Genomic DNA, 23,965 nt, shown 5'->3' with positions numbered 1-23,965 from the left:
ATTACTATGTTGTCCATACGTCAGTATGTTCAATGGTCAAACAATGGTATGTTTTTACAATTCTCCTGCATGAATGATTTCTTAAATACAAGGTTTACAACCTCTGCTCTCCTTTTGCTGTCGCCCACTGTCAAACCAAACTGCTCTACAAGTGACTGGATACAATCTTTAGACTCGCATAGTGATTTTATATAGAACCAGAATTTTCTCAGGTTCTCGGCCAGACCTTTGCTAAGGTACAATGGTGGTATTGTTGTATGCTTCATACACTACCCCCCCCCTTTTTTTTTACAGTTGCATGAACTTAGTAGAAGTTCTTGATTTGTGTGCTCTTTTTCGAACCGAGAGAGCAACAGCCTTTGCTTCCTCGGCATTTTTCAAATTTCGTTGTTAAACCACTGTGGTCTTTCCACCCTTAATCCACTTACTAGGCACATAGTTCTCCAGACCACAATTTACAATCTGTTTAAACTTTGCCCATAATTGCTCTATGTTCATCAACTGGAGCTAAATGATGTCAGTTCATTGTCTATGTGAGATGCTAACAACTGCTTATCTGCTCTTTATTAACTTAACCACAGTATCTATGATGACATCATGGTCACTAATTCCTGTCTCCATACTAATACCATTGATAAGGTCAGGACTGCTTGCAGCTACAAGGTCTACAATATTCCCATTTTATGCAAATTGGCTAACTAGCTGCTCAAGATAGTTTTTGGAAAAACCATTCAACAGTACTTCGCAAGACTGAGTTTCCCTTTATCCGCCGCAATGACTCCATAGATGTTCCAGTCTATCAGTCCATACTCATTAGGTTAAAGTTGCCTCCAACCAATATTGCATGATCTTTGTATTTCCACAGACTTACTATGAATGTTTCTAAACCTTCACAAACAGTGGCAGTTGACTTTAATTCATCGTAGTTTATCCAATTTGCATTAAATATTTATACATTGTAAACACAAATCTCCCTCGTATATCAGTCTATCTATCAGTAAAAATTAAATCAGAATCCATACAGTAGTCCTGACATTTGACTGAATATACAAAGAGAAATGAGCAGTGGACTTCAGTTTCTATGTGTAGAGATTTAGACAAATAAAAATGTTAATGAGACAAAACAGAAAATACAAACAATGTGAAACTGAAATTTACTGAATGCAAATAATAATAATAATAATAATGATAATAATAGAAACAGTAGATCACATCACAAGCGGATGTACAATACTAGCAAATACAGAATACCCCAGAAGACATGACAATGTCGCAAAAATAATACATCAACAGCTTGCCTTACAACATAAACTTTTAAAACAACACGTTCCTACATACAAGTATACACCACAAAATGTACTGGAGAATGATGAATACAAATTATACTGGAACAGAACCATTATAACAGATAAAACAACGCCACATAACAAACCTGACATCATACTCACCAATAAAAAGAAGAAATTAACACAACTAATCGAAATATCCATACCCAATACAACAAATATACAAAAGAAAACAGGAGAAAAAATTGAAAAATACACCCAACTGGCTGAGGAAGTCAAAGACATGTGGCATCAGGATAAAGTTGACATCATACCAATTATACTATCAACTACAGGAGTCATACCACACAATATCCACCAGTACATCAATGCAATACAGCTACATCCAAACATATATATACAACTACAGAAATCCGTAATTATTGATACATGTTCAATTACCTGAAAGTTCCTAAATGCAATATAACACATACCGTACAGTTAAAAGGAAGTGACGCTTGATCAAGGTCCGCGTCACTCCATTTTTAACTGGACTTAATGTCTGAGAAAGTGAAGGAAATAATAATAATAATAATAACATCTGAGAAAAGAAAGAATAATAATAATAATAATAATAATAATAATAATAATCACAGCATACTTACAGTGTTAAAGGAATATGCAGGTACTTTGCCCAGTACTCTGAGAAATTATCAAATTGATATGTATATACCAATATCAGAATTGACATTGAATACACAATAACTGTCAACCAAAAGCCAAACATCATTCTCCTCCACATCCTATATGACAGCTGTAAAAGTAGAAAAATATATGTCAGTGACATTGACGTCACAATATCATCATTAAAAAGGAACAATAACTATCAACTAGAAATAAAAAATCATTCTCCTCCACATTCTATAGGACAGCTGTAAAAGTAAAAACAATACATGGCAGTGTCACCCTTCAAAGTATTGTTATTTAATGACGTGGTATTGGTATTTTTGTGATCTTTCCAAGGTGTATGATTGTGTTGATCATGTTACTCTCTTAAAAAATTTACATTTTATGGAATTTAAGAAGAATGATCCACTTGTTTGTGATAACTACAGAGGAATTGCCTTACAGGATGTCACCTACAAAATCTTATCGAGCTGCCTATTAAACAAGCTGATACTAATAACAGAAGAACTGATTGGGGACTACCAATGCGGTTTCCGCAGAAACAGATGCACATTAGATCACTTATTCACCCTAAGACAAGTAACTGAGAAGGCGTAGGAATTCAATGTAGATGTCCACATATTATTCATAGATTTTAAAAAGGCCTATGATAGCATACACCGACAGACACTCCTAAATATAATGAAGGAATTTAAAATACCTTCAAAATAAATCAGATTAGTTAAAATGTGTATAGATGAAACTTTATGTCACATAAAGACACTGGTAGGAGAAACTGAAGACTTTAAGGTGTACACTGGACTGAGACAAGGGGATGCCATTTCACCTATTTTATTTAACCTTGTCCTAGAGAAAATCAACAGAGAATTTTGTAAAACCAGTCCACAAGGGATCCAGCTACAGGATGTGAACATTACAAGACCTGCCTATGCTGATGATGTAGCACTAATAAGTAGTTCCAACTCAGAATTAATCAGAATGATGCAAAATTACTACAAAATTGCTGAGAAAACAGGATTACATGTTAATGAAGAAAAGACAGAATACCTGCCCATAAGTAAGAAAACCAGAGAAGATGCACCTCTGACTGTAGATGGATTCAATTTCACGACTGTTGACCACTTCAAGTACCTAGGAAGTCTTTTTAGTAATAACAACAGAACAGATATAGAAATAGATGCCCATTTATCAAAAGCAAACAAGACACTTTTTAGTTTCATCAAAATTCTAAAAAAAAGATCACTTAGGAGTAACTTCAAAATCCGCTTATATCAATCGACCATTGTACCTGTGATGTTATATGGATGTGAAACATTAATATTTAGAAAGAAAGATGAAGAAAAACTGTTAATATTCAAAAGAAAAGTAGTAAGGAAAATTGTAGGGCCTGTATACGACGAAAATAACATGGAATGGAGAATAAGAAGAAATGAAGAATTAAGAGGACTGTACAAACACCGTAACATCGTCAAAGTGCTCAAGAGGAGAAGGTTGAATTGGGGAGGCCATATAGAATGACAGAGAATAGACTACCTAGACAGGCATTCAGCACAACAATAGATGGAATGAGAGGAAGAGGGAGACCCAGATCAGATGGCAGGATAACATTCGGGAGGACACAACTAGGATGAACAGCAACAGCAACTGGACAAACAGCGCATTGGACAGGCAGAAGTGCAAGAGGCTCATAGTGCAGGCGTATGGTCGATAAGGCTCTTGCCACATGTAAAGTAAAGTTAGTAACTAAGTAAGGAATTGATGGACTTATACATAGGTGATTTGAGTCATACTTAATAAACAAAATGCAAAAAGTTGTGCTGAATAATTCAAAAAAGTTGGAAGGAGGGGAAATTTTAGTGGCTAGTGGGAAATCACAAAGGGAACCCTGCAAGATTCAGTTTTGGGTCCACTCCTGTTCCTTAAATATATGAGTGAGCTTCCACTTAACATCCATGAAGCAGAATTGGTACTTTTTGCAGATGACTTAAGTGTTATAATAAATCCTGTTAGAGAGAAAGCAACAGAAGAGACTGTTAATGATATTTCCCAAAGAATTATTAAGTGGTTCTCTGAAAATGGATTCTCCTCAAATTTTGAGAAAACCTACAATATTCAGTTCCTTACACCAAATAGAGTCATACCAATTGTGATGGGGCACTTTAACAGGAGTCAGTAAACAGAATACATTGCTCCAAATTTTTCTGCGTGCATATTGATGAAAACTTGGAGGAAGCATATTACTGAACTGCTGAAACAATTAATTTCAGCTACTTTTGCTTTTCATATAACCGTTAGTCTTTGAAACCAGCAAATCAATGTCCCGACATATTTTGCATATTTCCATCCAGTATTTTATTACTGAATAATTTTCTCATGTAGCTCATCACTTAACAATGAGAGCATTGACTGCACAAAAGTGAGCACAAAGAATTACCGTATTTACTCGAATCTAATAAACTACAGTGAGACAACAGCAAACGCGGAAGAATATACATATCATGTCATGTTTATATTCGTATTATTCTTATGCCCAATAGTGATAGTCAGAAATGAAGCACGACAATTGACTAGATTTTTAAATCTAAGATTAATCTAATTTCTGTGCAGAATGTAATGTATTAAAGAGGCGTCTGCAAAGATTTTCAAACGGAGAAAAATTTTCGCTAAACTCTCATTCAGAACATCTTCTATCATACGCAGTCTATTATTTGGTTCTTGATGACCATTATCAAAGAAAGCAGCAGTGTAAGTAACAACAAACAGCAGTCTCTTGGCATTGTTTCGCTAATGAGACAATTCTTCTCTTTTTTTTTTTCATCGTAAGCGGCGGTAGCACGCACAAAAGCAAGCCATGCCACGAGCGGCAACAGGCCGTAAACACTCATTATCAGAATGCGACAAAAAATGCATGACACAGTACAATAATGCATTTTCAGCTTAGAGTGACAAACACCTATAACAAAGAGAACGGCACTTATGAGATCAAAGAAAAATAAGCAATAAATTCAAACTAGATGAAGCACATGAAAAAGAAAGGGTACCCGTATAAATATGGACGGAGCACCTCACGCATAGCAATGGCTACCTGGTAAAGCTTAACTGCTAAGCTTACGACTTGAACCAAACTACTGTAGCTGTATCGTCATTGATTCGACCTAAATTGTGTCTCATATTAAAATGGACCAACTTTGTTTCGATTTGGAGGTGCTGCCTAAAACTTCTCTCTCCTATTGAATTTCGAGTCTCAAATTTCAGGTGCGGCTTAGATTCGGGTAATTTTTTTTTTCCTTGATTTCGAGTCTCATTTTTCAGGTGCGGCTTAGATTCAAGTAAATACGGTATATGTGGTGTTCACCTGCAGTCTTCCTGTAGGGACCTCTTCAAGAAGTTCAGAATTTCAACTGCACCATCATAATACAGATATTAGCAAAAAAAATTTGTCATACATAATCCATCACAATTTGAGAAAAATAGTGATGTCACACTAGTGGAAAAAATTAACTTCATTACACATTAATGAACCTGCCATTGCTTAGAAAGGAGTTCAACATGTAGGAAAAATTCGTAATAATTTAGCCAATAACATGAAATGTCTGACACTTAGCAAAGCTAGTTTTACGTCTAACCCAAAATCATTTTTTCTAGACAATTTCTTCTCTTCCATGGACAAATTTTATTTAAAAACTCATTGCCTGGAAAAAGAATTTTTTTAGGTGTATTTATACAAGTACGGCAAAAACAATGTGTTCATTGATGTTAATACTAATCAAGTGTAAATATCCTGTAAACTGACTTGTTCCACATCATTCTGATAAAATAATCATTCGAATGATCCATGGAATATGTAACTAACTAACGAACTAACTGTGCTTTCCAGCAAGAATCATACCTCAGAATAATTGATGGCTCATGCAAGGTATCACAATACATATCTTGGATTTATAATGAAGTTGATAGATAAAAAACCTACTCACCAAGCAGTAGTTGGAAAACACGCATATAAAGGCACTAAAATTTGCAAGCTTTCAGAGCCAGTGGCTGCTCCTTCTGGCAGAAGGGTTGAAGGGAAAGGAAGAGTGGTGAAGGAAAAGGATTGGGATGGTTTAAGAAATGAGGAGGGTTCAGAGAAGTTGCCCATAATGTTGGGTTGGGGGAGACTTACCAGACGGGATGAGAAGAAAACACTGATTGATGGGGACTGCACTGGATGTGATTTGAAAACCTGTGAGTTTAAAGGTGGAAGATAGAGTCTGGTATCACTGACAAAACACTGTGCGCGAGTTAATAAGAGCAGAAAGCTATGAGCATTGTATGTGGTAGAGGTGGGGGAGGGTAGAGGCAGGAGGGGGGAAGCACTTGGAGAACAGATTAGAAAATAAAAGGTATAGAAAACTAAAAGGCAGTGAAGAAAGGAATAGTTACTGACAAGAAATGCTGAGACTGAAGACATTAACGTAAATTAAGGCCAGGTAGGTGCTGAGAACCAAGAACATGCTGTCATGCCAGTTACCACATCTGGAGCTCTAAGAAAATGGTGTCTAGGAGAAGAAACCAGACAGTACATATGGTGAAACAGGCACTGAGGTCACAACACTCGTGTTCTACAATATGCTCTGCTACAGGGTATTGTGTGTTGCCAGTATACACCCTCTGCCTACAACCATTTATCTTAACTGATAACTTTGTGGTAGTCATGCCAATGTACAAGGTCGAACAGTGTTTACACAACAGCTACTACACAACGTTTTGTTTCTGATAGTATAAGTTTTGCCAGTTAGAAGGCTGTATAGGTGGGGGTAGGAAGATGCATAACGCAAGTCTTACAGTGAGAATGGCCACACAGGAAGGAGCATACATTAGGGAAACAAGTACAAAAGGAGGATATAGTCTGACAAGGACCTTGTGGAGCTTGGGAGGCTGATTATAAGCTCTTCTATGTGTGGTAGGCAAAATATCAGACAGAATGGATCTTATTTGAGGGCATGATTTTAGGAAGTTGTAGCGTTGTCAAAGTAACTGATTAATACATTCAAGACGAGAATAAAACTGAGTGACAAGGGGTACTCCTAAGTTGTTCTATGAGGGATCAGTAGCACCAGAATTGGATGTGATGCCCTGGGAAATTTGCTTTTTAACTAGTCTAGCGGCACTAATTCTATCCAGTGAATGCTGAGGTGAAAATCGTGGTTATTGCAGTAAAGAGTCCACATGTGAACAAATATGTTTACCTTGAATGCCAAGGCTTGATGGGAGGGAGTGCTTGACATGGAAAGGACTGCAACTGTCAAAATGTAAATACCGTTGTTTCTCATTAGCTTTAATGTGAAGAGAAGGGTGTAGCTGACCCACAGTCAGAATGAGGTCAACATCTAGAAAGTGGCATAAGATTCGGAACAGGACCAACTGAAGTTAAATTGGGAGAATGTATTTATGGATTCCAAGAATTATAACAGGTCAGCTTCACCACGAATCCATACAGCAAAGATTCATCAGTGTAGCTGAACCAAACCACAGGCTGAAGGCTTATGAATCCCAGGAAAGCCCCATTCAAGCGACGCATGAAAATGATGGTGTAGGAAGGAGCCATCCTGCTGCCCCTGGCCATGCTGCTGATCTGCATATCTGCCCCTCAAAGGCAAAGGAGTTGTCGGTAAGACTAACTACACAGGGGAAGTTGGTGTAGAGGGGTGTGTGTGATGGGAATGGGATGGGCTTAGATGTCAGAGGATTTAGCAAATGGTTGGTATTTTTAAGAGAGGAGGGAAGTCTTTGTACAACAGGTTGCAGGTGTTTATCAACTAAAGCAGAGAAGTGCTTGGTAGGTGCTTTGAAGCCAGCAGCGGTGGGATGACTGGATTGATTGGGTTTGTGGATACCAGGAATATGGTAAAAAGTGTACCTTATGTGGTTTGGGGGATGTAAGAAGTTCTATGGATTGTGGTGTTAGTCCTTGTGAGGGGCTGAGGTTTTATGAAGCGGCTGTAGATCAGTTAGTATACAGGGACGGGATCTTGATGGCAGATGCTGTATGTGGAGCTTTCAGACAGCTGGCATATACCATCATTAACATCCTCCTGTTGGTCAAGTGCCACAGTGGTAGGTCCCTTGTCTGCTGGCAGGATAATGATGGAGTCATCAGTTTTCAGGAAATGAAAAGCCTGGAGTTCTGCACAGGACAAGTTAGAGTAATGCAGGGAACCATGTGTGAAATCACACATCATGTACAAGCTGTAATATAAACACTTTTCTTACTTTTACACAGACATGACTATCACGAATTTACCAGTTAGGATGAATGGGCAGAGGCTGAGGGTATATACTGTCAAGATACTGTATCCTGTTGCATAGCATACTGTAAAACATGACCTTCATAACCTCAGTGCCTGTTTCACCATATGTACCATCTGCATTCGTCACCCAAACACCAGTTTCTCAGAACTCTGCATGTGCGAACTTGTGTTATACACTATGTGATCAAAAGTATCCAGACACCATCAAAAACATACTTTTTAATATTAGGTACATTGTGCTGCCACCTACTGCCAGGTACTCCATATCAGCGACCTCAGTAGTCATTAGACATCATGAAGGAGCAGAATGTGGCTTTCCGCGGAACTCACGGACTTTGAATGTGGTCAGGTGCTGTCACTTGTGTTATTCATCTGTACGCGAGATTTCCACACTCCTAAACATCCCTAGGTCCACTGTTTCCGATGTGATTGTGAAGTGGAAAAGTGAAGGGACACGTAAAGCACAAAAGCGTACAGGCCGACCTCGTCTGTTGACTGACAGACTGCCGACAGTTGAAGAAGGTCATAATGTGTAATAGGCAGACACCTATCCAGACCATCTGACAGGAATGCTAAAGTGCATCAGGTTCCACTGCAAGTACTGTGATAGTTAGGCGGGAGGTGAGGAAACTTAGATTTCATGGTCGAGTAGCTGCTCATAAGCCACACATCATGCCGGTAAATCCCAAGCTTCACTTGGTGTAAGGAGTGAAAACATTGGACGATTGAACAGTGGAAAAACGTTGTGTAGCGTGACAAATCGTGGTACACAATGTGGCGATCCAATGGCAGGGTGTGGGTATGGCAAATGCCCGGTGAACGTCATCTGCCAGCATGTGTAATGCCAGCAGTAAAATTCAGAGGTGGTGGTGTTATGATGTGGTCGTGTTTTTCATGGAGGCGGCTTCCATCCCTTATTGTTTTGTATGGCACTATCACAGCACAGGCCTACATTGATGTTTTAAGAACCTTCTTCTTTCCCACTGTTGAAGAGCAATTCGGGGATGGCAACTGCATCTTTCAACACGATCGAACACCTGTTCATACTGCATGGCCTGTGTCTGAGTGGTTACACAACAATAACATCCCTGTAATGGACTGGCCTGCACAGCATCAACCTGAATCCCACAGAACACCTTTGGGATGTTTTTGAATGCCAACATCGTGTCAGGCCTCACCAACCGTCATCGATACCTCTCCTCAGTGCAGCACTCCGTGAAGAATGGGCTGCCATTCCCCAAGAAACCTTCCAGCACCTGATTGAATGTATGGCTGCAAGAGTGGAAGCTGTCACCAAGGCTAAGGGTGGGCCAATACCACATTGAATTCCAGCATTACCGATGGGGGGCGCCACGAATTTATAAGTCATTTTCAGCCAGGTCTCCAGATACTTGTGATCACATAGTGTAGCATGCCCTTGGTTCTCACCACCCATCTGGCCTTAATTTACAATCATGTCTTAAATCTCAGCATTTCTCGTCAGTAACTATTCCTTTCTTCACTTCCTTTTAGTTTAGTATACCTTTTATTCTGTGATATGTCTATCACCCCCATCTTCACCACTTATAATGCTCTTAGCTTTCCACTCTTATTAACTTTTGCACAATTTACTCTATCTCCCACCTTTAAGCTCTCAGATTTTCAAAACTCATCCCATGCAGTCCCCAACAATCATTTTTCCTTCTCACCCAATCTGTCAAGTCTCCCCTGACTCGACTCAAGCTTCTGGGTGAATTTTCTGAACTCTGCCCATTTCCCAAAACTTGTGAATCCATTTCCTGCTAACTTCTTCCTTCCCCTTCAACCCTTCTGCCAGAAGGAGCCACTGGCTCCAAAAGCTTGCGAATTTCTATACCTTTATATGTGTGTTCTCCCCATGCTGCTTGGTAAGTTATTTTTTCAATAACTGATTATTTTTACAATGCATATATTGTATTTTAATTCAGCCCTACATCATATACAGGGAAATGCACTTTGAGTACAGTATAATTAACTGGTGATGTTAACTTGATACCTCAAAATTTTTGATAGAATGCAAGTAATGGATGAGTAAAGAAGCACCCACCATTCTACTGACACATGGCATTTCCTACCTGCTCTGTCCCGAGTACTTTGCTGTGACATTACATCTGAGCAAGTAAGAGTAGAAGACATGTTTAGCAAACAGCTGAATGCAAACCACAAGTCATGAAAACGTGTGTGGAACTGTTTGCATAAAAGTTCAAGACAAATTGTTTCTGCTAAATGTCCACCAAAATCTGTAATGTAAAACTTAGAAGTAAAATGCCTTGAAACACACACACACACACACACACACACACACACACACACACACACACACACACACACACACTTGGGGTGGCCTGATCACATTGAGAAAGAAAAAAAAATGGGCATTTCACAAAACCTTTGTTTCCTGTGACTACAATATCACATGAGTCACAATTGGAATCTGTCAACTTATACAAATAACTGGATGTAACAAGTTGTGGGGGATAAGAAATGGAAAGACTCAGTCCTATGTAAATCAGAAGTCACACTTCAGTTCATTGGGAGCCCACTGGGAAAAATGAAATCTGTCTACAAAGGAAATTCCTTACAAAATACTCTTTCAACCAATCCTAAATGTTGCTCAAGTTTATGGGACCACACCACATACAAATTAATGGGGAATATTGAACACATACCTTTAGAAAGTTTCAAGAACCAGTATTAAGTGACTAACTTAGAAATATACTATATGTTGTTGGTGTTGTGGTCTTCTGTTCAAAGATTGGTTTGATGCAGCTCTCCATGCTAATCTGTTCTGTGCAAGCCTCATCATCTCCAAGTAACCACTGCAGCCCACATCCTTCTGAATCTGCTTACTGTATTCATTTCTTGGTCTCTCTCTATGATTTTTATCTCCCACACTTCCCTCCAGTACTAAATTGGTGGTCCCTTGATGTCTCAGAATGTGCACTACAAACTGATCCCTTCTTCTAGTCAGGTTGTGCCACAAATTTCTTGTCTCCCCAATTTTATTCAGTACCTCATCAATAGTTATGTGATCTATTCATTTAATCTTCAGCATTCTTTTGTAGCACCACATTTCAAAAGCTTCTATTCTCTTCTTGTCTAATCTGTTTATTGCTCATGTTTCATTTCCATACATGGCTACACTCCATACAAATACTTTTAGAACAATTAAGTCTACACTCGATGTTGACAAATTTCTCTTCTTCAGAAACACTTTTCTTGCCACTGCTAGCCTACATTTTATCTCCTCTGAACTTTGGCCATCATCAGTTATTTTGCTGCCCAAACAGCAATTCTCAACTACTACTTTAAAGTGTCTCAATTCCCTAGTCTAATTCCCTCAGAACCACCTGATTTAATTTGACTAGTTTCTATTGTCTTTGTTTTGTTATTGTTGATGTTCATCTTATATCCTCCTTTCGAGACACTGTCAATTCTGTTCACCTGCTCTTCAAAGTCCTTTGCTGACTGACAGAATTACAATGTCATTGGTGAACCTCAGTCTGGTTTCCTTTACTGCCTGCTCAGTGCACAGATTGAATAATGTCAGTGATAGGCTACAAGCATGTCTCACTCCCTTCTAAATCACAGCTTCCCTTTCGTCCCCCTCCACTCTTGTAACTGCCATCTGGTTTCTATACAAATTGTAAACAGCCTTTCACTCCATGTATTTTATACATGGCACCTTTAGAATTTGAAAGAGTATTCCAGTAAACATTCTCAAAAGCTTTCTCCAAGTCTACAAATGCTATAGACATAGCTTTGCCTTTCCTTAACCTAGCTTCTAAGACAAGTTGTAGGGTCAGTATTGCCTCTTATGTTCCTATATTCCTCCAAAATCCAAAATGATCTTCTCCAAGGTCAGCTTCTACCAGTTTTTCTATTCATCTTCTGTAAGGAACTTGTGTTAGTACTTTGCAACCGTGATATGTTAAACTGATAGTCTGGTAATTTCCACACCAGACAGCACGTGTTTTCTTTTTAATTGGAATTGTTGTATTCTTCTTAAAACCTGAGGGCATCTCACCTGTCTCATACATTTCGCTCACCAAATAGAAGAGTTTTGCCATGGCTTGCTCTCCTGATTTTACCAGTAGTTCTAATAGAAAGTTGTCTGCTCTAGGAGGCTTGTTTCGACTTATGTCTTTCAGCACTCTGTCAACTTCTTCATGTAGCATCATCTCTCTCATCTCATCTACATCGATATCCTCTTCCATTTTCATAATATTGCCATCAAGTACATCTCCCATGTATAGACACACTATATACTCCTTCCGCCTTTCTGCTTTCCCTTCTTTGTTTCAAGCTGGTTTTCCATCTGAGCTCTTGATATTCATACAGGTGATTCTCTTTTCTCCAAAAGTCTCTCTAATTTTCCTGTAGGTAGCATTTATCTTTCCCCTAGTGACGTATGCTTTTAAGTCCTTAAATTTGTCCTCTAGCCATTCCTGCTTAGCCATTCTGCACTTCCTGTCAGTCTCATTTGTTAGACTTTTTATTGCCTTTCAACGGCTTCATTTGCTGCATTTTTTAAATATATTTTCTCCTTTCATCAATTAAATTCAATACCTCTTGTGTTACCGAAGAATTCCTACTAGCCCTCATCTTTTTACCTACTTGAACCTCTTCTGTCTTCACTATTCATCTCTCAAAGCTAACCATTCTTCTTCTCCTGTATTCATTTGCACTGTAATTGTCAATCATTCCCTAACACCACCTCTGAAACACTGTACAACTTCTTGGTCTTTCAGTTTATCCATGTGCCATCATCTTAATTTTCTACCTTTTTGTAGTTTCTATAGCCCCCCCTATATTGCTCCTGCAAAAACTGTGAGAATAATATTGGATTAATTGCAGCACTTACCCGTATTTACTCGAATGTAAGCCGCACTTTTTTTCCGGTTTTTGTAATACAAAAAACCGCCTGCGGCTTAGAATCGAGTGCAAAGTAAGCGGAAGTTCTGAAATATGTTGGTAGGTGCCGCCACAACTAACTTCTGCCATCGAATATATGTAGCGCTACACAGGCATGCTTTACAGGCACAAAGATAAATACTGGCGCCAAAGCCTCTGCGTCAGTAAATAAATTTAAAAAAAAAAAACGTGGAAGACGAGCTTTTTTCTCCGCCCCAAATTTCTACCACTGCATTTTCATACATTATCCAACAAAGTAAATACAAACTCCGTATTGTTCATCTTCAAATGTAGCAGCTTTTCAATGTACTACGAAAATCCGACTGGCAAGACCGTTTGCGATGTTTGTCCGTATGGCCAATTCTACGTTCTGATTTTTTTTCTACCTGTGAGAAGAGATGGTTGCTAATGGGAACTTTTGTGAATTCTGAATCACATGCAGTATTCTCTTCACCATAAGAATAATACAAATATAAACATTTTGCCATGTATTCTTTCGTGTTTGCTGCTATCTCATTTAAATCCTGTCTGCCTAATAAACTACGAAACTAGAGTGAGACAACACAAACGCGGAAGTATACACATATGTCATGTTCATATTCGTATTATTCTTATGCCTAATAGTGATATAGTCAGAAATGAAGCACGGCAATTGACTAGATTTTTAAATCTAAGATGACTCTAATTTCTGTGCAGAAAATAATGTACTAAAGAGGCGTCTGCAAAGATTTTCAAACGGAGAAAAATTTTCGCTAAACTCTCGTTCAGAACATCTTCTATCATACACAGTTTATTATTTGGTTCTTGTTCATCATTATCAAAGAAAGCAGCAGTGTAAATAACAACAAATAGCAGTCTCTTGCCATTGTTTCGCTACTGAGACAATTACTCTCTCTTTTTTTTTTTATTGTAAGCGGCGGTAGCACGCACAAAAGCAAACCATGCCGCGAGCGGCGACAGGTCGTGAACATTCATTATCAGAATGCGACAAACAATGCATGACATAGTACAGTAATGCATTTTCAGCTTAGAGTGATGAAAACAACTATAACAAAGAGAACGGCAATTATCAGATCAAAGAAAAATAAGCAATCAATTCAAACCAGATGAAGCACATGAAAAACGAAGGGTACGCGCATAAATAAGGACGGAGCGCCTGACGCATAACAATGGCTACCTGGTAAAGCTTAACTGCTAAGCTTACGGCTCGAACCAAACTACTGCAGCTGTATCGTCATTCATTCGACCTGAATTCTGTCTCACATTACAATTGACCAACTTTGTTTCGATTTGGAGGTGCGGCCTAAAACTTTTCTCTCCCCTTGAATTTCGAGTCTCAAATTTCAGCTGCGGCTTAGATTCGGGAAATTATTTTTTCCTTTATTTCGAGTCTCATTTTTCAGGTGCGACTTAGATTCGAGTGCGGCTTAGATTCGAGTAAATACGGTAAGCAGTCATTGAATGGAATGGGAAGTTCAAATGATTCAAAAGGCTCTGAGCATTATTGGACTTAACAAGTGAGGTCATCAGTCCCCTAGAACTTAGAACTACTTAAACCTAACTAACCTAAGGACATCACTCACATCCATGCCCGAAGCAGGATTCGAACTTGTGACCGTAGAGGTCGCGCAGTTCCAGACTGAAGAGGCTAGAACCACTCGGCCACACCGGCCGGATGAATGGGAAGTAACCTTACTTAATACATGGTACAATGAGAAGTACCATATGCCATGCACTTTACGGTGGTTTGCAGACTACAAATGTAGATTTAGCCATCAAATATCTCATTTAATGGCTGAGAGGTCAGAAATTTTTCAAAGAAATTCACAATTTGTGACCTCCATTGTTGTTATAATCTCTCTACTTTCCATTCTAAAATCTAGGCTTGTAGCATTATAATTGTTGATATGTGTTTTCATGAGATTATAGTATATACTTTTTTAAATCTTTAAAGTTTGTGTTTGGGCTTTAATGTTGTTCTACTAATCAGAAAGTGCCAGGCACCAATTAAGTTCTTCACAGGCATCTGTCCTGAGAATTGAAGTAGCTGAGTCACAGGTGAGGTAAACACAGAGCCATCTAAGGAATAGGTTTTTTTCCAATCAGAAACGAAAGATATACACAGGATAGCAATGAAGGAAACAAAACTAAGAAAGGGTACAAGACTGACAGAAAAATAATATGGGAATCATATGATTAGGCAGATGCTGAAGTAGTATTTACTAATGGAATCCACACTGCCTGCTCTGTTCTGGAAGGAGATAAAACACACACACACACACACACACACACACACACACACACACACACACACACACTCACTCACTTACTTACTTACTTACTTACTTACTTACTTACTTACTTACTTACTCACTCACTCTCTCTCTCTCTCTCTCTCTCCCTCCCTCCCTCCCTCCCTCCCTCGTGTGTGTGGTAGTGCCTCAACTATTTGGGGTGTAGTTTCTTTAGTCCCTGAATTATTTACATTTCACTGGGACTCTTCATTAATATAGTTACATGATTTGCCTTTTTTGTCATGCATCTGGCTGCTATTCAGTACCACCTCCTCCTCCTTGCTAAGAGCTTCCTATCCTTTTATGCTTTTGATTCTTTTCATGCATTTTATGCATCTGACTTAACTCATGGTCCTTTTTACCTCTTTCTCCTTCTATCTGCATCTTGTCTCTTCTTTTTTCCTTTCCTTCCCTTCTGTTTGCAAAACAAGTGACTGCTGGCTCTGGAAGACACTCACTATCTTCCACGCTTTGTGGTTCTACCACCCAGGTAGTCCGAATTCCAGTTGATATCATTGACAAGTCAGCAAGCTATACTTCTACATTAAAAATACTCATCATATGTTCATTCATTGGTGAATGTAAGAGGCCTTTGCAGATAAGATAATAAGATTTAGTGAAAGGGAGAAAATAACTAAACAACAGCAAATCATAAAACCTAAAACAACATTTAATGCCGTGTAGAGGTTCCTCAATCAGGAATTATATATAAATACATGGTTAATATGGTTATTTTTTATTAGTAAGTAAAGCTTAAAATATACAGTACCTGAAAGACCAACACAAATATTAGAAATAGTGCCATGTATATTATCCGGAACAGTGTCATACGTTTTCCAGTAATTCCAATGGCAAACAGCATTATTGCCACTACCCAAATGAAGTATTTCACCATAATCATTTTAACATACTTGAAGACTGGCTCTAAACATCCATATGTTTTATTAGTTTCATTCTGGTTACCAAAACCTGAAAAGATGTGAAAATAACAAGATCAATGAATAGCCAACCTGACAACCATCTGCATAAAAGGAATTTTAAGTAAAAACACCATAAATCAGTTTTATTTGTTCTTTGTACAGCAGTACAAGAGAAAGTGACCAGAATATTGTCATCCATAATCTGTACAAGCAGATGAAATTAACAAGAACATAAATTAACTGTGGCACCAGTGGACTAACAGACGATCAAGCTACCTTACAAAACAGATCTTTAGTATACAAGTCACAATTTCTGTGTGTGGCGTTCATCATTATGAATTATTATTATTACCTTTTTTGAAATCGTTAACCAAACATCAACAGCTATGGTTAATTCCTCTTAGTGCTGCATGTTCTAAATTTCAGAGTTCTAATATGCATACCCCCTTACTAATAGTAACTGTTGCACATTTAAACACAATGGAAACAGTTTAGTCACAAACGTGCATGACCAGGTTTGTTTAGTTCTCTTCATCAAAAAGATTTGATGATAGAATGTAGATATGCTTGCTTCTGATATCATCTCTTCTGGGAAATGAAAATAAATGTATCCGCTGTTATGTTCAGTAATCAGAAAAATATGAATGAGGTCTCAAACAAACATGTAAATCCAATTTATATACGAACAAGAACAGTTTTCCGATCAGCTCTGTGTCTTAATGTTGTTGAACGCATCATACAGTATAGTTACTAAACAATTTATTTTACAAGGAAGTTGAATTATTTACTATCCCTAACACAGAAATCTATTTTTAAGAATCAATTATAAAAAAAAAAAACATTATAAATAAATGTCCATTGCTCTGTAGCTACACAATAACTGTGAAAATTATATGATGGCTTGATGATGAAGAGTAAGGAAAGATTTTATTTTGTAATCACATTTCTCAAATGTTTACAGACTAAAGACAAAACTTACAATTGACTATTCATTCCAACAATACAATAACGAACAACAACTGAGCATCCAACGCCTACCTTTGGCTTACAATAAGATGTAATTCACACATTTTTATTTATAATTAAGTAGGTTACTTTCCTTTATTATGAGTACATCCTTAAATTGATATTCCAGATATCCCAAACAAGCCCAATTGCACAAACAAGGTGTCTCCCAATAAGGGAATGTTCCACTCTTATGTAAGTCATTCAACCTAGACAAAAATGGGGCAAAAAATACACTTATTTTAAACAGCAACCATGTTTTGTGTCACAATATTTTAATGCCTCTACAGCAGTCAATTATATTCATCATGGCACCAAAAACTATTTCTAATGGCAGTAACAACAAATACTACTGATCCTTGAGGCAGAAATGGAGCATCTATTCATCTGCTGTCAAAGCAAAACAACAACTTGAAGTGAGGTCTCCCAGAATGTTAGAGAAGTTTGATGACACTGATATCTAAATCAGGTGATGAATTCACAGCTTTTGCCACATTTCAGTTTTTTAAACAGATTACCTGTTTCAAAATTATTTAACTGGACAGATAAAAAATCTACTCACCAACTGGTTTGCAAGCTTTCGGAGCCAGTGGCTCCTATGGGCAGTAGGATTGTAGGGGAAGGAAGAGGGGAATGAAGGAATAGACTGGAGAGGTCTAGAAAAAGAGGTAGATTTCAGGAAAGTCGTCCAGAACTGTGGGTCAAGGGAGACTTACCATACAGGATGAGAAGGAAAGCATCTTCCTTTCCTTTTCATCCTGAACGGTAAGTCTCCCCAGACCTGAGGTTCTGGGTGACTTTCCCAAACTCTACCCCTTTTCCTAGACCTCTCCAGTCCTTTTCCTTCACCTCTCTTCCATCCCCTTCAACCCTTCTACCTGAAGGGGGAGCCACTGGCTCTGAAAGCTAGCAAGTTACAACCATCTTTTTTATGCGTATGTTCTGCTGCCGCTTGGTGAGTAGATTTTTTTTATCCATCCAATTAAATAATTTTGTCAATAATTGATTGTTTTTGTTGTTTCACCTTTACAAACATCAGATCCAAAGAATGCAATGCAGTTGGTACTCCTTTGGTTTTTTAATTTAACATTATTTGGTCATTCCCAAACCTGAGAGGTACTAACAGCATCTTGAAGATGTCTGTAAAGCCTAAACTGTTAATCTGGTTAAGAAACAAAAATGTGGTTGTCATAACACAAATAAATAACACTTGAATCCTTAGCTTTTGAAAATTTTAAAACTTCCTTACTAGAAATGAAAGACTCTGAACTCTGGATTGCATGAGGCAGAAAATGCCATTTAAGTTCTCATATTTGAGTGGAATAGCATCAATTTAACTTCTATTAGTTTCTGAATGCGCTGATTCTGCAACTGTTTGCTGAATTAATGAAATCAGCTCCATATGAAGTGTAGAACTGTTTAGTCCACTGCTGGTTTCAGCCTATATATTAGGCTATTTTTAAGAGGTTCTGAAAACTGCCATAAATATGATAGGTACACACACACACACACACACACACACACACTGTATATAACAGAAGATGAAGAAACAAGCTTTACAAATGTAAAACTGCAGATAGAGTATAAAACTTACACTATGCTGTAGAGAAGCAATGTCCAGGTGATGAAAGCGCAAGTTCGGTTGATTTAAAATGATAAGTGCACAACAATATTGTGAAAATATGGACATCCCAAAGTTGTATAATTCATTACATTCTTTGGGTTTAAGAGGATATATGTTCTGACAAATTCGAAAATTCACAAATTCACAACTGTATCCATTTGTTTGTAAACTTGCTCTGTAAGCAGTCCACAAGACATCGAAGTTGTGTTAATGAGCTCTGCAGTTCCATGTGGTTCAACTCCTACGTGCTAGAGGACTCAATTCTACCCTTGGCTTGGATGATCCATCCATTGTAATTATTTCATGCTTTTATTAAAACTAAAAAACCATTCTTAACCTTTTATTTGTAAAACATACGATTCAGGATTTTGAAATATGACAAAACACAAATCCTCTTAAACCCAAGGATACGTGTAATGTAATGAATTATACAGTCTCGAGATGCTCACATTTCTCACAATATCAATGGGCAGATAGCATTTTAAATGCATCTGACTCCCTATAGCAGAATGAACGTTTTATACTATATCTGTTACTATGCATATGTAAACTTTGTTTTTCATCTTCTATTGTATACACTGTTTGTATAGCTATCATATTTATGGCAGTTTTCAAAACCGCTTGAAAAAGACCTAACACAAAGGCTGTAGTGGCAGAGGACTAAAAGTTCTGCACAACAACTGGAGAAGTTTTTCATTAATTTACTTCTCCTAGGTCAAGTGCTGCTAGTTTGAAGAAATTGTTTTACAATACTTGAGATAACCAGATTGACTTCAAAAGAAATGTGCTGGACTGTGAGGAATGTGGATCACAATGTGCCAGCCAAATATCTGACAGCACCACAAACACAGCCTGCTCTAGCAGACCTGTGTCTACTGTCCATGCAGCATTCTGTAAGTCTTCTGAATATGATGGACACATATTAAGGCTGAGTTTTGCCTTGTTAACCTCCTCACTGCACACAAACTTCCCATTCAACATCGTGCCACTTTCACAAATACATATCACGGACTTCTTATGATAGCCGAGTTCATTTCCACCAATGTGAGGACACCTGACTTTGTTGACCAGCACCCACATTTGACTGTCTGCAAACTCCTGTTGTTATTCTGGTCTGATTTCCACCATACACTCACCTAGTAGCCATTGCTACAATAGACATCTACACCAATATCCTACATAAACATGACCTGCTCAGCAGTGCACACCCTCAGTTGTTAGTCACAATGTGGACCCCAAGAAATTAATAATTATTATTGTCTTTCTATCTCCTTAAAGTTTTACACTCAATACTCAGTTGTTTGAGTCAGCTACACATGCTGCTATGTGCATACTTAATTTATGGCTCAAAGCCCCCAAGGGCAGTAGAGAGCCTGCACTAAGTTGCAGCACAACCAGGATTATTTTAATAGCTAATAAGAAGATATGGGAGAGAGGTCATGTGACTGACTCCCACATCTGGCCCCAGAGACATGCTTCTTTAACTCACTTTTGTGATTTAGTCCTGCTGTAATCTAGTGCCATGTGGCCATGCCCTGGTTGCATGTTAGATATCCACTACGGTAGATGGCTAAAGTCACCTTCCCCTGCCTATTTTGTGGATTATGTCTGTCCCTGTCACTATTGTAACACGCATCTGCCTCAGATTCACTCTATTATTCTGTATGCACACTGTAATATCACTGTTCCTCTCTAATATATTAACTTTCAGCCACTCACCCCTGTTGCCTATACAACTGACATATGATAAATCTATATCATCCCTGGAGAGTCCCATTGTGGTTCAAATCTTCAATAACTGCAGACTTTTTTTCAATGTAAGGCTTCCATTTACCTCTGACAAATCACATCTTCCATTCCACCCACATCCCTCATTCACACTGTACTGTACAGCAGTTTGTTTCAAATCAAAACCTCTGATTGTAAACCTAATACATTCTTTATTTTCAGTTGATAAAATTCACTCTGTTACTTATTATGCCCCTGAAGAGGAAACTTACTAATAGGTATCAGCAATTGGTACCAGAAATGCTCAGTCTTGCTCAAAACTACTTACTTTTATCACTAAGTGAGAATACACAGTAGTTAATGCTCGGCACTTTTGTTTGGAAGAAGCACGGCCTTTAATAAAACATTCTCGGGTTTCAAGCCACGTCAAGTGGTTTACTGCCCACAAGCTTTCGGCAGAGATCTCCTCTGCCATTATCAAGTGGATGATGGTCGTGTGGTTGTCATTGCTGTGCCGTCGCTCGTGACATCATTGGTGCTCGGTCCCACACCATAAATGGTAATGTTTTGGCCGAGTGACTGCTGGGCCCGCTTCAACTTTCTCAACACCGGATCCCACACTGTACTCAGCTGCAATCCACTATCTCTATTGAAGGTGTTGTCAGAAATTTCAAACTCTATGGCCTCATTTATCACACTATCCCAGAAGCCATTAGACCATTTAATAATAGACAACTCATCGAATGCAATTCAGTGTCAGTTTTCCAGAGCATGTTCTGCTACAGCTGACTTTTCGGGATAGCACAGACAGTAACACCTTTCATGTTATATGTGGCACTGTTCAATAGTGCGAACAGTCTGGCCGACATAGAACTGCCCACATCCATACGACATCTTGTAAATTCCTGGTGTTCTGAGGCCTACATTGTCTTTCACAGATTTCATTAGTTGCTAGATCTTTGCCGGAGGTCTGAAGATTGTGTCTATTTTATGCCTCTTCAGGAGCTGACTAATCTTCCCTGTTGTCAAATCACAAAACATTAAGAATGCAACCTGCTTGGTGTCTTCTTCAGAGGTCTTCTTCCTTTGAGGCTTGGATGACACTGCTTGTGAGATCTGTTTGTTGTTGTAACCATTTACTTTAAAAACTTTGCATAAGTGGCTCAATTCTCTCAGCAAGTTTTCAGCATCTGAGATGGTTTCAGCTCGATGTACTAAGGTCCTCAGAACTGACTGTTTCTGTGCTAGGTGATGGAAGCTGGTGGCGTGCAGATACCGATCTGTGTGGGTGGGCATGCAGTAAACACTATGACCTACATACCCATTGGGTTTACGGGAGACAAGCACGTCCAACAACGGCAGGGAACCCTCCTACTCTACTTCCATTGTGAAGTTGATGTGGTCATGGATGCTGTTGAGGTGCTCCAGGAACTCTTCTGACTTTTCTTGTCCATGTGGCCACATGACGGATATCACCACGGAAGCATTCATTCATACATAGCACTGCTTCTAATATATTGCTCTCAGTGAATGACAGAGAGCAGTCTTTACATACAGCCCTCCAGCCCATCCACCACCACCACCACCACCACCACCACCACCACCACCACCACCACCACCACCCTCAATGCCCTCCCTCAACCACCAGCTGTGTATGCCCTAGCCACCTGCTACCACATGCGGGAGCTGCACTACCAGTATAAGTACTGCAATATCCACTGTAACTGAACACTTCATCAGAATAGAATAAGTATGATGTTTCCAAAATTTCATGTTGCCACACAGCTGAGAGCTATTCATCAGATTCAAAGAGTACACCTAGGGTAATACAATATGCAACAGTGACCTCACAAACCAATTACACACGATTTGAAATTAAAGGATAGTAACATTGTAAGAGTAACTATAACAACTTGGTACCTGAGGTAGCAGTGTTGACAGTAACTTGCAAAGGAGCTGCTAAGTCGTGCAAGGCTGAAGTACTTCGCTGTTCAAATTTTTCTTGCATATACTGCCGTAGTGTTATCCAGAACATAATTGTGTATGCAATCTGAAAATTGGAAAATAAGATTAGGCACAGGAGAATGACTTAAGTAAAATACAGTAAACAAAGAGGCAATGGTATGTATGATGCACCATCACCTCAGGAGGCATTTACATCTTCAGGCACAGAAATAGGCACACATATAAATTTAATTCCACTACTATACATAATGATCTATTTCTGTGTATCACTCAAATGTTATACAATTTTTGTCTTCTCTGCTGGTAACAAATTCATACCCTAGAACACAGTGAAAATGTGTAAACATACCATCAGTGGGTTACTTACTCATGGCCAAGGAAACTCCAATTTTATTCTACATCATATTTTGACCACATCTAGCGAGTATTTGTATTTGATAAAGCCTTTTTTCTTGTGATTTCATTCAAATTATGCTACACTGTTGTAGCTACCTTATTTTAAAATTCAAACTGTAAATCACATTAATAAATAAAATAATCAGTTGAGTTCTAAAATTTGTTAATCTCAGCCACTTCAGGCATGAAGCCTGCACAAAAATATAACAGCTGAATCTGAATACTTAGTGTTGATACTTCTGTCAGCATAACAGTTAGTTCTTGTGAATGAATATTTTGCATTATCTCCCGTCTCTAATGAAATACCAGATAAGAAAATAATGAAACAACTACATGAAAAACAAAATAACTTGTTTCTAAGATACTAGGCATTCAAAGTGATCTTTTAATGGATAAATTATTGCAATTATACAATTTCATAACATGACCAGCACACAGCTAAACCAACAAAGTAAGAGCGACACTGCTTTCCTAATTTTGTAAATCTCAGTGCCCCAGTTTAAAAACTACAATTAATTAACCATAACATTATGTTCAGATATTCTGTGACACACTTTCCTAAACATCAATACTTTAGACAGATGAAAGGTACATAAAGATGTTCATACAAACTCTTCAGAACATGGGGTTAGTTTCCATGTATAATACGAGGGAGTGCTGAAAAGTAATACCTCTGAATTCTTAATTTGAAAACTCTTAAAACTCTGTAAATAAAACAATGTTATTAACATTTTACATCATTAGTCTTCGAGTCTACATATTTATTTCTCGACACAGTCACCCTGGTGATGAACACTTTTTCCCCAACAAGAGACCACTTTGTTGATACCATCACTGCAGAATGTCTGTCTGTTGATGG

At 38.3% G+C, this 23,965-nt stretch overlaps 1 protein-coding gene across 1 annotated transcript in view; it reads right to left on the bottom strand.

Moving 5' to 3' along the window:
* LOC124616722 (piezo-type mechanosensitive ion channel component) overlaps window positions 1-23,965 on the bottom strand; it is a 684,203-nt gene that overhangs the window by 385,989 nt on the left and 274,249 nt on the right. The window contains exons 13-15 of the mRNA XM_047145082.1: window positions 22,666-22,795; window positions 16,238-16,437; window positions 1,931-2,079 (exon numbers count right to left, since the gene is read on the bottom strand). Of these exons, the coding sequence (XP_047001038.1) occupies window positions 1,931-2,079; window positions 16,238-16,437; window positions 22,666-22,795 (479 nt within the window). The remainder of the gene's footprint in view (window positions 1-1,930; window positions 2,080-16,237; window positions 16,438-22,665; window positions 22,796-23,965) is intronic.

Source organism: Schistocerca americana, chromosome 5, assembly GCF_021461395.2.
Source record: "Schistocerca americana isolate TAMUIC-IGC-003095 chromosome 5, iqSchAmer2.1, whole genome shotgun sequence".
NCBI classification, from domain to species: Eukaryota; Metazoa; Arthropoda; class Insecta; order Orthoptera; family Acrididae; genus Schistocerca; species Schistocerca americana.
Note: the sequence above shows the minus strand (reverse complement) of the source record. Positions and strands in the feature narration are given on the sequence as shown.